The sequence below is a fragment of the Leucopleurus acutus genome, assembly GCF_964270905.1.
Source record: "Leucopleurus acutus genome assembly, chromosome: 7".
Lineage (NCBI taxonomy): Eukaryota > Metazoa > Chordata > Mammalia > Artiodactyla > Delphinidae > Leucopleurus > Leucopleurus acutus.
In genome coordinates, this window is record NC_139150.1 from 36,488,216 (window position 1) to 36,505,467 (window position 17,252).

Sequence of the window (17,252 nt, forward strand, 5' to 3'; positions counted from 1 at the left end):
TTCTCTCCATTTAACTTCTCTCTTCAAAGTTTTCTGGTTCCTAGTGTAGAGTTCTTGCACATCTTTTGTTAATCTCTAAGTATTTCATATTTTTGATGCAATTGTGTAAATTTTTTTTATAAATTTCATTTTCTAATTGTTTGTTGCTAATATACAGAAATATAATTGGCTTTTGTATGTTAAAGTTGTACCCTGTGACTCTGTTAAATTCAAGGATTTAAGGGGAGCTTGTATGCAGATTGTTGGGGCATCTCCTTTTGTGGTTCCCTCCTTTCTGAGATTTTCCAATTTCATATCCAGCCACTCTGGCAGCCCCAAACTGTGATCTCTTAACTCCTCAGCCCAAGACTGCTGGTTTTTGCTTGAATTCTATATGCCATGCCAGGGGACTGAGAGTGCCCATGAAGAAAAAACTGGATAAATGTGGCCCCCACTCAGTGTGGCTTCTATCTTTCATGAGATGTACTTCCTCCTGCTTTTGGTCACTCTCAAATGCCTTCAAAACAATTATGTTTTTATATTTTGTGCAGAGCTCATAATTGGTACTGACAGGAGTGGCAGTCTGATACAAACTGCTCCACCATGACCAGAAGCTAGAACTATGTGCAAATTTAACTTGAAACATTTCATAGACTTCAAATTTGCTCAACCTCTAAGCCAGGTCCTTATTGGCTAACACTAGTTGTAAAGATACCTCAATTTTCTTACTCAAAATAATAATCTGAATACTTTTAAGAGGATTGGATGTGTGTTAGCTTGAGGTGAGTATCCTCTGAACTTCCTTCTGCCTCAACTGAATGATTCTCTTCCTTTTTGTGTTCTTGATCTCTGGGCTGCAGCTCATAAAACCAGCCAGTCCCCTTTTCTTTAGAAACTCTCCCTCTCTGGCTTCTCTGATATGGCATTCTCTATGCTTCTGGATGCCCTTTTTCTGTTTTCTTCATTGCTTCTTCAGCCATTAATTCAGTTCTTGGCCCTTATTTTTCATACCTTAACTGATATCTCAGGGAAACACCTATTCAAATTGCTTCTGTAAAGAAAGTTTTTGTATGAAATAGGGGACTCACTGAGTGGGAACTTCAACCAATCTGAAGGTCTTTCAAAACAAATTGTCCGGGCTTCCCTGGTGGCGCAGTGGTTGAGAGTCTGCCTGCCATTGCAGGGGACACGGGTTCGTGCCCCGGTCCGGGAAGATCCCACATGCCGCGGAGCGGCTGGGCCCATGAGCCATGGCCGCTGAGCCTGCGCGTCCTGGCCTGTGCTCCGCAGCGGAAGAGGCCGCAACAGTGAGAGGCCCGCGTACCGCAAAAACAAAAACAAAAAAACAAAAAAACCACAAATTGACCGTAAGAGGGCATTTGGATGAGCAAACTGCTCACAGTGTTTTATTCTGCAGTGAATTATTTCCACTGGTGGTGCAGCAGAAGGGAGAGGGGAAGATGGTAGACTAAAGGCAGAGGAGACTCTTTGAGTTCTAGAAGTTTGAAGTATCTCGAGATTAGAAGGGACTTTGTTACAGTGCTTCCTTTCCCAGGGGTGATTTACAAGATAGAATATAGCATTTAAAGATGAAATGATAAAGGTATACTACTTCCTTTTAACTTAGCAGGAACAAAATCAGAGTAAAATGATCTTTTCACTTATTTAAAAACAAGGCAATTAATGATAAAATACTTCTATTCCACGTATAGTAATTTGCTCCTACCTGTTGTTAAAATTAGTACAGTAAGTAAGATTTCTACAGCCCAACTGGCAAGGTTCCCGAACATCTGCTAAACAGGTCAACATGGACACTTCCACTGGATTATATTCACAAAAGCGATCAAACTCTTGCCAACTCTGTGTATTGCCCCAGCTCATGCTATAAAGTTTAGTGCACAGTTCCCTGAAACAAAAGAACAAATGAAGAAACGTACAGATGAGCCAAATGAATAAATATTTGATTTGCATAAAACGTGAACTCTATGAACTGTACTTTAGAACATAAACGAAAAAAAAGTACAAAAACCAAAAGACTAAGATCTATCTTCTAGAATTTAGAGCCTGAAAAAGTCATCTTTTATATGAAAAAGTTAGCTTTATTATCCATCTCTTTCCTTTTTGCTATGGTTTCTAGAAAGCTCAGTGCTAAATTTAATGTTTAATTATAGTATTGTACATCCTTATTCTTGGCACAATTATTCCCCTTTATATTTCTGATCTCTCTTTTACCTTTACTTGAAGTAAGGTAAAGCATATGGTGTTGCCTCCACAAAGATATAGTCCACTATATTTATACTTCAATCACAGGAGGCAAAACTGTGACATGATCCTCAGACTCCTTTTTTTTTTTTTTTTGCGGTACGTGGGCCTCTCACTGTTGTGGCCTCTCCCGTTGCGGAGCACAGGCTCCGGACGCAGGCTCAGCGGACATGGCTCAGGGGCCCAGCCGCTCCACGGCACGTGGGATCTTCCCGGACCGGGGCACGAACCCGCGTCCCCTGCACTGGCAGGTGGACTCTCAACCACTGAGCCACCAGGGAAGCCCCAGACTCCTTTTAAAAAGCATTATAGACTTAGGGTCCACTGGATTCTCCCTGAAAAAGTATCCCCAAGCCACTTACATTCCTTAAGATATACCAAGATAGCCTACATGTAAAGGCTTTATGAATTCCAAAGCTGCTATAAACTATTGTATATAGTAATATATACTATATATATACACACTATTGTAGTACGTATGCATTTTTATTTCAGTACTCGATGATTATAAAGCAACTTCAGTGCATATATAAAGCTAAAATAACATCAGTATCATTTCCAAAGTGCTTTCACACATCATATTCATTAGTTTAATTTTTAACATTTATAAATGTAATAAAAGTGTCAAAAAAAGTAACACATAATATAAAATTTTAATACTACCGGAATATGCAAAATCACAAGCAGAAATTCTCCACCCCTGTCACATTTTGACTCTCATAATTACCCCTATGAGGAGGGTATCTTTACTTTTATAAGTTTGCTCATTCACTCTACCAGCATTTATTGAGTGCCTGTTTTGTGTGAGGCCCTGTTGAAGGCACTGGAAATGCAGTGGTGAATAAAAGAGACAAAGTCCCTGCTCTCAATTGAGCTTACACATGATGGGGATGAGAAAGCTGATATCAAGATCCATTAGGTAGGGACTTCGCTGGAGGTGCAGTGGTTGAGTCTGCCTGCCAATGCAGGGGACACAGGTTTGAGCCCTGGTCCAGGAAGATCCCACACGCCGCGGTGCAACTAAGCCTGTGCACCACAACTACTGAGCCTGTGCTCTAGAGCCCGTGAGCCACAACTACTGAGCCCACGTGCCACAACTACTGAGCCTCTGTGCCTAGAGCCTGTGCTCCACAACAAGAGAAGCCACAGCAATGAGAAACCCGCGCACCGCAACAAAGAGTAGCCCTGCTTGCCACAACTAGAGAAAGCCTGCACGCAGCAACTAAGACCCAACGCAGCCATAAAAAAAAATTAAAAAAAAAAAAAAATCCATTAGGTACCTTGATCTGGAAATCAGTCCTTTCTTTAGTCCTAACTTTCTGAATGACCTTGGACAGATTGTTTAACATCTCAGAGTTAGTTTTCTATATATATACAAGAATTATACAAATTGACATCAGTCATAAGATGATACCAGTCATCTTGTAAGGTTTCATGAGGATGAAACAAGATGAAAGTGAAAGCATTCAGTAAACCATAAAACCTTACATCAAGGTAAGAGGTGCCACATTTCTTACTGAAATTCTTCTGGGATGACACAGCCAGTCCTATCTCCAGTGACTACAGGGCATAAACTCTTTTGTAGACATTCAAAGAAGTACTCAGCATCCCTCCCATATGTACATTTATTAATTCCTATCAGCAATACAATTTCCTGAATTATAGGGCCAACTTAACTTCTCTTTTAGCCCTTCTGTTAATTTTCTTTGGATGTTTTCCAGATTTTTTCATATCTTTGATAAAGTCTGATGAGCTATTCTAGGCACAAGTTTTTGCTAAAGTCCATCCAATTTAGAAACCAGAGGAAAGATCGTTTCACTCCTCGTATGTCATATTCATTTCAGGATATTCTAGTAATATGTGGTACCTTTTCACCCAAAATATCTCTAATAAAGCAAACTTCTGTTTCACCTGTGTTAAACCTTTACCTTATCTCCATTTATTCTTATCTCTAGATTGTGTTTCCTCCAACCTACACAAATAGTATTGCCAATTTTTTATCTCTAAGTGTATCATCCAAATGAATGCCAATACACTGCTGTCTAACTTTGGATATAAGTGCCAGCCCAGGTTATTCACCAACACATGCAAAAAGGTGATTAAGTTCAAAGTTTCACAATTTAACAAAAAGAATATCCCTTAGATGTCTGGTCAAAACATCTCCTAAATTGTAAGCTTACTTGACGATAACCTCGAGGGTAGAATTCATATTGCATCATCTTTAAATATTTATTGCCCTGCCAATGCTAAACCTCCACACCGCAAAACACAGTGCTTTTAGCTCAATGTACAAAAACAGTGTTCTATATATACATCATGCTCAATAAATATCTGCTGGATGAAAGAATGATTTTATATCTTCTAGACTCTTAAGACTACACAGTGCAAGAACATAACACACATTTGCTAGACTTAAATTCATTAATTAAAATGCTATTTTCTACTGTTTTTAATAAAGGAAAATGAGGTACTGACCTACACGTTGAAGTGTTTGCTTTAGAACAACAGTGCAATTTAGCGCCATCAAGGCCTGTAGAGGGAGGAGGGTGTACAGTGACTCCAGGGTGAACAGATTGTGAGCTTTCAAGAAAACACTGCCAAAGTGGATCCTGAGGCAAAGGCTGCGTCTTACAACCCTCGATGAGGCCATCAACAATCTCCATTTCTGTTTTCTTAGACATCAGAATTCTCTTGCAGGCATTTTGGCAAGCATGATCTTCAGCTCTGTCACAGCAATATAAACCTACATTTTCAGAATATAAGTGGCTTAATTAGCTGGTTTTATGTCATGCATTGCTCAGACAGAAGGACCCAGTGGTGTACTGGAACCTGTCACTACTCTTGAGTCATGTCAATTTCTCCAGGATACTAAGCCTACCAAATTCTCTCTCCATTACTTTGCAATATAGCAAATAAGTGAAAAGCTAAAGGTAGACTAGGTATTTATTCCCAGATTCACCACTGTGCCCAATCATGGGATCTCCAGCACTATTCCTAGATAAATGAAAGGTCCTCTTACACCTAAGAGGTCCTTACATGCAAGGCATTTTATGTTCCTGGAAAGGGTATTGTAGATCAAACTGAAATTATTTCATGCTAGAAACAGCTACCTAAAAGGGATTATGTTCTTGACATAATGAGAAAGGTGACTAATTTTAATAGCAATAACCACAAATACTGTATTTCATTACATTCTGGGATATAAAGCTTTTACAAATCTGTGCAAATGAATTAATCTAAGTAGTAATTTAAATAATACAATTAAAAACTCTGACAAGATATCAGTTTGCTTCTGCCTTTACTTTTCTATAAAAAATCAGAAAGCAAGAGAACAGTTTCAACCAGTCTATAGGATTCAGAGGGCTTCTTTGAAGTAGTTTTCTTAGGAGTTTGACTTCTTAAGAAGCTTATTCAGGCATATCTGTTATCTGTCTGTAGCTTTCTTTTCCGGATTTCCTATGTATTAGCACAGACATTGAGATGGTTGTTCTACCCTTAAAACATTTTTCCGCCTTTTTTTTTTTTTTTTGAGCTGCTATCTATCAACGTTGCTTCAGCAGCACCTCTCTATAGCCTAAATGTCAGTGAAGACAGATCTGCCTTTAAAATGAATGAAGGTTATCATGGCAAATGCTTCACCCTCTGATTTTCATCACACAACCACACAAATGTCATAAGCCTTAGAGTTCTGCTTTAGATTCTGGCCAAACAAGGCACATAGCACTGCTTTTGAGTTTACAAAAACAAGTCGTTCAATATCCCAGTGTAAATCAAAACATTGGCATCTGGCTTCTGAGTCTTACAAGTCTCTTGCCAGTTTTGCTTAATTAGTCAGTTCTTAAAGTCTGATCATCTCTAAATGAACAAAGTGGATTATAGGCTTTCCAAAGTTGAGATTTTGAAGACCCCATAACATGCAAGTTCATTAGGAGGCCCTAATTTTTTAAAAGTATCAGGATCTCATTTATATTGATGTTTTTATTATAAAAGTAATAAATTTCATTGGTAAAATTCAAACATTACACATCCATATAATGTGGAACAAATAGGTATATAACTAAAAATGTACCTTACTATACACATTTAGTTCTGAAACTTGCTTTTTTTTTGCTTATTACATCTTGGACTTCTGTAAACAGACATCTTTTTTTTTTTTGTATTGAAGTATAGTTGATTTACAATATTGTGTTAGTTTCACACGCACAGCAAAGTAATTCGGTTATACATATATATGTTGGGTTTTTTTATTCTTTTCCATATGTTGTTATGAGATATTCAATATAGCTCCCTGTGCTACACAGTAAATCTTTGTTGTTTACCTATTTTGTATATGGTAGTGTACATCTTAATCCATACTTCTAATTTATCCCTCACCCCACTCCCCTTCCCCCTTGGTAACCATAAGTTTGTTTTCTATGTCTATGAGTCTGTTTTGTAAAAAGTTCATTTGTATTATTTTTCAGATTCCACATATAAGTGATATCATTTAGTATTTGTCTTTGTCTGACTTACTTCACTTAGTATGATAATCTCCACTCCATCCATGTTACTGCAAATGGTATTATTTCATTCTTTTTTATGGCTGAGTAATATATTCCATTGTGTGTGTGTGTGAGTATGTGTGTGTGTGTGTGTGTATGTCACATCTTCTTTATCCATTCATCTGTTGATGAACACTTGGGTTGTTTCCATTCCTTGACTATTTTTTTTTTTAAATAAATCTTATTTAATTATTTTTGGCTGCATTTGGTCTTCGTTGCTGCGCATGGGCTTTCTCTAGTTGCGGCGAGCAGGGGCTACTCTTCGTTGCGGTACACGGACTTCTCAATGTGGTGGCTTCTCTTGTTGTTGAGCACGGGATCTAGGTGTGGGGGCTTCAGTAGTTGTGCCACGAGGGCTTCAGCAGTTGTGGCTCGTGGGCTCTAGAGCACAGGCTCAGTAGTTGTGGCACATGGGCTTAGTTGCTCTGCAGCATGTGGGATCTTCCCGGACGAGGGCTCGAACCTGTGTCCCCTGCGTTGTCAGGCAGATTCTTAACCACTGTGCCACCAGGGAAGCCCCATGCCTTGGTTATTGTAAACAGTGCTGCTATGAACATTGGGGTGCATGTATCTTTTTAAATTAGTTTTCATCTTTTCCAGAAATATACCCAAGAGTGGGATTGATGGATCATATGGTAACTTTATTTGTAGTTTTTTAAGGAACCTCCATACTGTTCTCCATAGTGGCTGTACCAATTTACATTCCCACCAACAGTGTCAGTGGGCTCCCTTTTCTCCACACCCTCTTCAGCATTTATTTGTAGACTTTTTGATGACAGCCATTCTGACTAGTGTGAGGTGTAGTTCTTTTCCTTCTCTCGTTGTAGTTTTCTTTTTTTTATTTATTTTTAAAATTTATTTTTGTATTTTATTTCTTTATACAGCAGGTTCTTACTAGTTATCCATTTTATACATAATAGTGTATGTATGTCAATCCCAATCTCCCAATTCATCACACTACCCCCCATCCCCCACCACTTTCCCCCCTTGGTGTCCATAAGTTTGTTCTCTACATCTGTGACTCTATTTCTGCCCTGCAAACCAGTTCTTCTGTACCATTTTGCTAGATTCCACATACATGTGTTAATATACGATATTTGTTTTTCTCTTTCTGACTTACTTCACTCAGTATGAGTGAAGTCTCTAGATCCCTCCATGTCTCTACAAATGACCCAATTTCATTCCTTTTTATGGCTGAGTAATATTCCATTGTATATATGTACCCTCCATGTCTCTACAATCTCTAGATCCCTCCATGTCTCTACAAATGACCCAATTTCATTCCTTTTTATGGCTGAGTAATATTCCATTGTATATATGTACCACATCTTCTTTATCCATTCGTCTGTCGATGGGCATTTAGGTTGCTTCCATGACCTTGTTATTGTAAATAGTGCTGCAATAAACATTGGGGTGCATGTGTCTTTTTGAATTAAGGTTTTCTCTGGGTATATGACCAGTAGTGGGATTGCTGGGTCATATGGTAATTCTATTTTTAGTTTTTTAAGGAACCTCCATACTGTTCTCCATAGTGGCTGTATCAACTTACATTCCCACCAACAGTGCAAGAGGGTTCCCTTTTCTCCACACCCTCTCCAGCATTTGTTGTTTGTAGATTTTCTGATGATGCCCATTCTAACTGGTGTGAGGTGATACCTCATTACAGTTTTGATTTGCATTTCTCTAATAATTAGTGATGTTGAGCAGCTTTTTTTTCTTTTTTTTTTCGGTATGCGGGCCTCTCACTGTTGTGGCCTCTCCCGTTGCGGAGCACAGGCTCCGGACGCGCAGGCTCAGCAGCCATGGCTCACGGGCCCAGCCGCTCCGCGGCATGTGGAATCTTCCCAGACTGGGGCATGAATCCGTGTCCCCTGCATCGGCAGGCGGACTCTCAACCACTGCGCCACCAGGGAAGCCCCTGAGCAGCTTTTCATGTGCTTCCTTGCCATCTTATGTCTTCTTTGGAGAAATGTCTATTTAGGTTTTTAGCCCATTTTTGGATTGAGTTTTTTTTTAAATATTGAGCTGCATGAGCTGTTTATATATTTTGGAGATTAATCCTTTGTCCGTTGATTTGTTTGCAAATATTTTCTCCCATTCTGAGAGTTTTTTCATCTTGTTTGTAGTTTCCTTTGTGCAAAAGCTTTTAAGTTTCATTAGATCCCATTTGTTTATTTTTGATTTTATTTCCATTACTCTAGGAGGTGGATCAAAAAAGATCTTGCTGTGATTTATGTAACAGAGTGTTCTTCCTATGTTTTCCTCTAAGAGTTTTAGAGTGCCCAGTCTTACATTTAGGTCTCTAATCCAGTTTGAGTTTATTTTTGTGTATGGTGTTAGGGAGTGTTCTAATTTCATTCTTTCACATGTAGCTGTCCAGTTTTCCCAGCACCACTTATTGAAGAGACTGTCTTTTCTCCATTGTATATCCTTGCCTCCTTTGTCATAGATTAGTTGACCACAGGTGCGTGGGTTTATCTCTGGGCTTTCTATTCTGTTCCATTGATCTATATTTCTGTTTTTGTGCCAGTACCATATTGTCTTGATTACTGTAGCTATGTAGTATAGTCTGAAGTCAGGGAGCCTGATTCCTCCAGATCCGTTTTCTTCCCTCAGTACTGCTTTGGCTATTTGGGGTCTTTTGTGTCTCCATACAAATTTTAAGATTTTTTGTTCTAGTTCTGTAAAAAATGCCATTGGTAATTTGATAGGGATTGCACTGAATCTGTAGATTGCTTTGGGTAGTATAGTCATGTTCACAATATTGATTCTTCCAATCCAAGAACATGGTATATCTATCCATCTGATTGTATCATCTTTAATTTCTTTCATCAGTGTCTCACAGTTTTCTGCATACAGGTCTTTTGTCTCCCTAGGTAGGTTTATTCCTAGGTATTTTATTACTTTTGTTGCAATGGTAAATGGGAGTGTTTTCTTAATTTCTCTTTCAGATTTTTCATCATTAGTGTACAGGAATGCAAGAGATTTCTGTGCATTAATTTTTTCTTTTTTCTGAATTTTTGAGTTTTTTAAAATATGTATCAGGTTCTTATTAGTTATGTGCATTAATTTTGTATCCTGAAACTTTACCAAATTCATTGATTAGCTCTAGTAGTTTTCTGGTGGCATCTTTAGGATTCTCTGTGTATAGTATCATGTCATCTGCAAACAGTGACAGCTTTACTTCTTCTTTTCCAGTTGGTATTCCTTTTATTTCTTTTTCTTCTCTGATTGCCGTGGCTAGGACTTCCAAAACTATGCTTAGTAATAGTGGCGAGAGTGGACATCCTTGTCTTCTTCCTGACGTTAGAGGAAATGTTTTCAGTTTTTCAACACTGAGAATGATGTTTGCTGTGGGTTTGTCATATATGGCCTTTATTATGTTGATGTAGGTTCCCTCTATGCCCACTTGCTGGAGAGTTTTTATCATAAACGGGTGTGGAATTTTGTCAAAAGCTTTCTTCTGCATCTATTGAGATGATCATATGGTTTTTATTCTTCAGTTTGTTAATATGGTTTATCACATTGATTGATGTGCATATATTGAAGAATCCTTGCATACCTGGGATAAATCCCACTTGATCATGGTGTATGACCCCTTTAATGTGTTGTTGGATTCTGTTTGCTAGTATTTTGTTGAGGATTTTTGCATCTATATTCATCAGTGATACTGGTCTATAATTTTCTTTTTTTGTAGTATCTTAGTCTGGTTTTGGTATCAGGGTGATGGTGGCCTCATAGAATGAGTTTGGGAGTGTTCCTTGCTCTGCAATTTTTTGGAAGAGTTTGAGAAGGATGGGTGTTAGCTCTTCTCTAAATGTTTGATAGAATTCACCTGTGAAGCCATCTGGTCCTGGACTTTTGTTTGTTGGAAGATTTTTAATCACAGTTTCAATTTCATTACTTGTGATTTGTCTGTTTATATTTTCTAGTTCCTCCTGGTTCAGTCTTGGAATGCTATACTTTTCTAAGAATTTGTCCAATTCTTCCAGGTTGTCCATTTTATTGGCATAGAGTTGGTTGTAGTAGTCTCTTAGGATGTTTTGTATTTCTGTGGTGTCTGTTGTAACTTCTTTTTCATTTCTAATTTTATTGATTTGAGTCCTCTTTTTCTTGATGAGGCTGGCTAATGGTTTATCAATTTTGTTTATCTTCTCTAAGAACAAGCTTTTAGTTTTATTGATCTTTGCTATTGTTTTGTTTCTATTTATTTCTGCTCTGATTTTATGAGTTCTTTCCTTCTACTAACTTTGGGTTTTGTTTGTTCTTCTTTCTCTAGTTCCTTTAGGTGTAAGGTTAGATTGTTTATTTGAGATTTTTCTTGTTTATTGAGGTAGGCTTGTATTGCTATAAACTTCCTTCTTAAAACTGCTTTTGCTGCATCCCATAAGTTTTGGATTGTCGTGTTTTCACTGTCATTTGTTTCTAGGGTTTTTTTTTAATGATTTTTTAAAAATTAATTAATTTTATTTTTGGCTGCACTGGGTCTTTGTTGCTGCACCTGGGCTTTTCTCTAGTTGAGGTGAGAGGGGGCTACTATTTGCTGTGGTGCACTGGCTTCTCATTGCGGTGGCTTCTCTTTTTGCAGAGCACGGGCTGTAGAGTGCAGGCTCAGTACTTGTGGCACACGGACTTGGTTGTTCCATGACATGTGGGATCTTCCCAGACTAGGGCTTGAACCCGTTTCCCCTGCATTGGCAGGCGGATTCTTAACCACTGTGCCACCAGGGAAGCCCTCTAGGTATTTTTTGATTTCCTCTTTTGATTTCTTCAGTGATCTCTTGGTTATTTAGTAACGTATTGTTTAGCCTCCACATGTTTGTGTTTTTTACGTTTTTTCCCCTGTAACTGATTTCTAATCTCATAGCATTGTGGTCAGAAAAGATGCTTGATACAATTTCAATTTTCTTAAATTTACTGAGGCTTGATTTGTGAACCAAGATGTGATCTATTCAGGAGAATGTTCCATGCGCACTTGAGAAGAAAGTGTAATCTGCTGTTTTCGGATGGAATGTCCTATAAATATCAATTAAATCTATCTGGTCTATTGTGTCAGTTAAAGCTTGTGTTTCCTTATTAATTTTCTGTTTGGATGGTCTGTCCATTGGTGTAGGTGAGGTGTTAAAGTCCCCCACTATTACTGTGTTACTGTCAATTTCCTCTTTTATAGCTGTTAGCAGTTGCCTTATGTATTGAGGTGCTCCTATGGTGCACCATATATATTTACAATATTATATATAATTGTTATATCTTCTTCTTGGATTGATCCCTTGATCATTATGTAGTGTCCTTCCTTGTAACATTGTCTCTTGTAACATTCTTTATTTTAAAGTCTATTTTATCTGATATGAGTATTGCTATTCCAGCTTTCTTTTGATTTCCATTTGCATGGAGTATCTTTTTCCATCCCCTCACTTTCAGTCTATATGTGTCCCTAGGTTTGAAGTGGGTCTCTTGTAGACAGCATATATATGGGTCTTGTTTTTGTATCCATTCAGCAAGCCTGTGTCTTTTGGCTGGAGCATTTTATCCATTCATGTTTAAGGTAATTATCGATATGTATGTTCCTATGACCATTTTCTCAACTGTTATGAGTTTGTTTTTGTTGGTCGTTTTCTTCTCTTGTGTTTCCCACTTAGAGAAGTTCCTTTTGCATTTGTTGTACACCTGGTTTGGTGGTGCTGAATTCTCTTACCTTTTGCTTGTCTGTTAAGCTTTTGATTTCTCCATCGAATCTGAATGAGATCTGTGCTGGGTAGAATAATCTTGGTTGTCGGTTCTTCCCTTTCATCACTTTAAGTATATCATGCCACTCCATTCTGGCTTATAGAGTTTCTGCTGAGAAATCAGCTGTTAACCTTATGGGAGTTCCCGTGTATGTTATTTGTCGTTTTTCCCTTGCTGCTTTCAATAATTTTTCTTTGTCTTTAATTTATGCCAATTTGATTACTATGTGTCTCGGCGTGTTTCTCCTTGGGTTTATCCTGTATGAGACTCTCTGCACTTACTGGACTTGGGTGGCTATTTCCTTTCCCATGTTAGGGAAGTTTTCGACTATAATCTCTTCAAATATTTTCTTGGGTCCTTTCTCTCTCTCTTCTCCTTCTGGGACCCCTATAATGCAAATGTTGTTGTGTTTAATGTTGTCCCAGAGGTCTCTTAGGCTGTCTTCATTTCTTTTCATTCTTTTTTCTTTATTCTGTTCTGCAGCAGTGAATTCCACCATTCTGTCTTCCAAGTCACTTATCTGTTCTTCTGCCTCAGTTATTCTGCTATTGATTCCTTTTAGTGTATTTTTCATTTCAGTTACTGTGTTGTTCATCTCTGTTTGTTTGTTCTTTAATTCTTCTAGATCTTTGTTAAACATTTCTTGCATCTTCTCGATCTTCGCCTCCATTCTTTTTCCGAGGTCCTGGATCATCTTCAATATCATTATTCTGAATTCTTTTTCTGGAAGGTTGCCTATCTCCACTTCATTTACTTGTTTTTCTGGGGTTTTATCTTGTTCCTTCATCTGGTACATAGCCCTCTGCCTTTTCATCTTGCCTATATTACTGTGAATGTGGCTTTTGTTCCATAGGCTGCAGGATTGTAGTTCTTCTTGCTTCTGCTGTCTGCCCTCTCACTCATTGTAGTTTTGATTTGCATTTCTCTAACAATTAGCAATACTGAGCATCTTTTCATGTGCCTGCTGGTCATTTGTATGTCTTCTTTGGAGAAATGTCTATTCAGGTCTTCTGTCCATTTTTTGATTGGGCTGTTTACTTTTTTGATATTGAGTTGTATAAGCTGTTTGTATATTTTGGAAATTAAGCCCTTGTTGGTCGTGTTGTTTATAAATATTTTCTCCTAGTCCACAGGTTGTCTTTTCATTTTGTTTATGGTTTCCTTTGCTGTGCAAAAGCTTATAAGCTTGAGTAGGTCTCATTTGTTTGTTTTGCTTCTATTTCTTTTGCCTTGGGAGACTGATCTAAGAAAATATTGCTAAAATTTATGTCAGAGAATGTTTCTCCTATGTTCTCTTCTAGGAGTTTTGTGGTATCATGTCATATAATTAAGTCTTTAAGCCATTTTGAGTTTATATTTGTGTATTGTGTGAGGGAGTGTTCTAACTTCATTGATTTACATAATACATCTTCCAGTATGTTGATTGTATAATGTAGTTATTATACAGATATATAATTTATTTAATCAACTTTAATCAATATCCTATTGGTGGATGTTTAGGTCATTTAAAATTTTTCTCTATACCAGCAATGTTGTAGTAAACATCCTTTATATGTATAGATGTATTTTTGAAAATTTGTGAGTTTTTGTGAAGGATAATTTCTGAGAAATAGAATTGCTAGATTAAAAGGTATGATTATTTGAAAGTCTCATGGGCATAACCCAATTTTCCCTCTTAAAGTATCCATACCAGTGAATTTTCCCACTTCAGAATAGAGAGTGCCTGTTTCTTCATACCCTTCACAGCCCTGTCTTTCTCAGCATCTTTTAGCTGTGATGATAATGTCCAGTCTGCCAAATCTAAAGACCAAAGGAAGCCTGGTATTTCCCAAATGACCCAGACTGTAGATATCTTCAAGAATTTACTTCGTATTTTTTTTTTACAAATTATTTTACCAAAGATTGAAATGAGAGGAATATGTGGCTTTTACTTACTATCTGTTGGGTTCCTCATTGGATAAGATTGGGTATAATTGTTTACACAGTGTATTAATTGTGGACTAATAGAGGCACAATAATTTTCCACTGCTTTGATCTGAGAAGGACCAGGAGAAGAGTCTGTTCGAAAAATGGCTTGACAGTATTCTCGGCAGTTTGTGTGATGGCCTGCATAACTGCAACAAACTGAGCCCACTAGGGGAAAAAAAAAGATTACATTGAAATGAAATCAGCTATTTGCTAACATTAAATCATCATAATAATGATGGAACAATATGTGTCTTTTTGAATTTCAGAAATAAAACCATGCCATAGAAGACACGTAGCTAAAGTCAGCACTACTATAAGCATGGCCATGGGGACATTCAGGTGCTCACTGGTCTGAGAAAGTCACTATTTGTCAACTTATAGTCTATAGTGCAGTGGTTCTCAGCAGGAGCAGTACCAGCCCCTGGGAGAATTTGGATGCATGTGGAAGTGTTTCTGGTTTTCATGATGACTTAAGGATGACTGCTGGCATTTAGCACATGGGGGTCAGGGCTGTGCAACATACAGGAAAGTCTCATATAATCGAAACTGTCTCCCAAAATGCTAATAGCACCCATGCTGAGAACCACTGGAACAGCTTCCTTCCACGTTGGATCTGTGGAGATTCATAAACAAAGCAAACCAAAGCAAAACAAATCAAACATATCAAAATAAAACAAAACCCCAAATACCTCACATTTATAAAATAGGACCAGTAAAAACCAAGAGATATCAGGACCACTTCATAAATTTGCAAATTATATAACTGTCCATCTTGAAACAAAATCCCTAAAGTTCTATACTGTTTGAAAATCTCCAAGACTATGCCTAAATTGAAAGTGCTCACCTCAAAACTGATATGATTGCTTCAACACTGAAAAGTAAAACTCACATTTGGAATAAACGATTCTGGATGTATGTATTTTTAAAAATCAAGGTGGACTATTTAAGGTATCTGGGAAGAGCAGGATGAGTGGCTGGGGGTGCAGATGTGGGATTTATAATGAAGAACAAGAGGTCCTCATAGGAGAGGCTAAGGGGTCTGTGGGAGGCTGAAGGGAGCCAAAAGGGTAGAGGTATGGCTGGAAAAGGTTAAGAAAATGGCAGGTAGGAAACCTCTGATAATAATTAGGGATGGTTATAGAGGAACCAGAATCAGGTTTCTGGTGGATTCCACAGACCAAGGAATGAGCAGGGAACTCAGGCGACTTCCAGAAATAATGATAATGATAAAATCATATACAAATGAACTAAAGTAGGACTACACTGATAGCAAGACAAGCCTCTTTCCTGGACAAGGAAACTGTTTCATACCTATTGTGCCAGCTAAGTTTCTGATTTGAAATTACTAACAAACTTACATTGTTCAATGATGAATTGTTCATTTTAATCACAAAGAACAATCATTAATGGCTACATTTATCATTGTCAACCTCAATGAAGCTAAAACTGGGGGCAGAGGTGAGGGATGCTGAGGACAGAGAAGACAAGTGAGAATAGGACAAAGATGCCTGTCTTCTGATGCCCCAATTAGGCTGGCTTCCTCAGTGTGGGAGGATATAGGATTATGTGCTAAAGACTATCTGGAAAATCTTGAACTAAACCCCAGTTAGAAAGAGTAGAAGATAAAGTACAGACAGCTAATGTTTCTTATACTTTAATACACCCCACTGCCAAGCTCACCTAACAACTCTTTACTCCTCACATGTGTTTCCCCATCTCCAACTGCTCTCGCTGTTCCCTTCAGCTGGAATTCCCTTCCTCCAATCTCTCCATCCTTCAAGGCCCAGTTCAGCTACCAACTCCATGAAGTCACCTCTAAGCACCCCTGCAAGATGTGATCCCTCCTTCCTCTGAACTCCCGCAGCACCTTATCAGTAACTCTATCCCATACCCACCATGTCCCAGAGTTCTTTGTGTACAGGTTGTGTCCCCCACAGGTGTGCATCTGCCCTGCACAGAGCAAGTAGTCAGTGAATATCTGCTGAATGAACTGAGAGGCAGCCCTCAGCTAGTGCTGCAATTATATTACGTTATATTACGTGGGAGTGTTCAACTTCTGTTTATATCACGTGGGAGTGCTCAACTTCCTGTTTATCCAAGTGGGGCATGATCTTCCTCTAAAACACCCAGCACTGATATCTGCTTTGTAAATCTGTAATTAGGACATGGGAATTGTTAGAATTCATGAATGGCCCAAACACTCCAGAGGAAAGAGCCTATCAGAATCCTGCTGTGCACATTCCTACAGACGGTTTAGTAACAGCCTAAGTTATAATGTCAGAGTTTTGGCAATATTTATAACAGCTAAATCATATTCTGTAAACCATGTTTTTCTCTTTGGATTGCTTGTATAACCATCAACAATATACTTACTTTCATTTCTGCTAATGCAACTGAAAAGAGCATTCTGTAAATTAAAGGAAAAAAAAACAGAAATTAACAACCACATAGAATTTCTAATTTTATTCCACTTTTATAGTTATATGGAAATCAGGATATCAAACTATTTAATCCTTCTCTAAATCCAAGATTAAAAACAAAGAAACTATGATATGGCATTCTGGTGAAAAGAGAAACCATCTTCTAATACATTTTGGGGATCAAGATTATCACCCAAGCCACAAGCTGACCACATTATAGCAAACCAAGTTTATGTAAAGCTGTACCAATGTGTGTATGTGGGGAAAGTACAATGTAGTAATCTCAATTGTTTCTTGTAGAACATAAAAAAGCTTTCAGAAAATAATATAATAAAGGTTATTTAGGGAAATACAT

General features: G+C 38.0%; 1 protein-coding gene across 3 annotated transcripts in view; it reads right to left on the reverse strand.

Moving 5' to 3' along the window:
- The window catches only part of RECK (reversion inducing cysteine rich protein with kazal motifs), a 72,952-nt gene that overhangs the window by 25,711 nt on the left and 29,989 nt on the right, over positions 1-17,252 (reverse strand). The window contains exons 7-11 of one of the 3 annotated variants that reach the window (XM_082843205.1): positions 16,851-16,884; positions 15,001-15,090; positions 14,445-14,642; positions 4,717-4,984; positions 1,706-1,885 (exon numbers count right to left, since the gene is read on the reverse strand). In XM_082843205.1, coding sequence (XP_082699331.1) covers positions 1,706-1,885; positions 4,717-4,984; positions 14,445-14,642; positions 15,001-15,090; positions 16,851-16,884 — 770 coding nt within the window. The remainder of the gene's footprint in view (positions 1-1,705; positions 1,886-4,716; positions 4,985-14,444; positions 14,643-15,000; positions 15,091-16,850; positions 16,885-17,252) is intronic. The other 2 variants (XM_082843206.1, XM_082843207.1) reach the window with 2 other exon arrangements.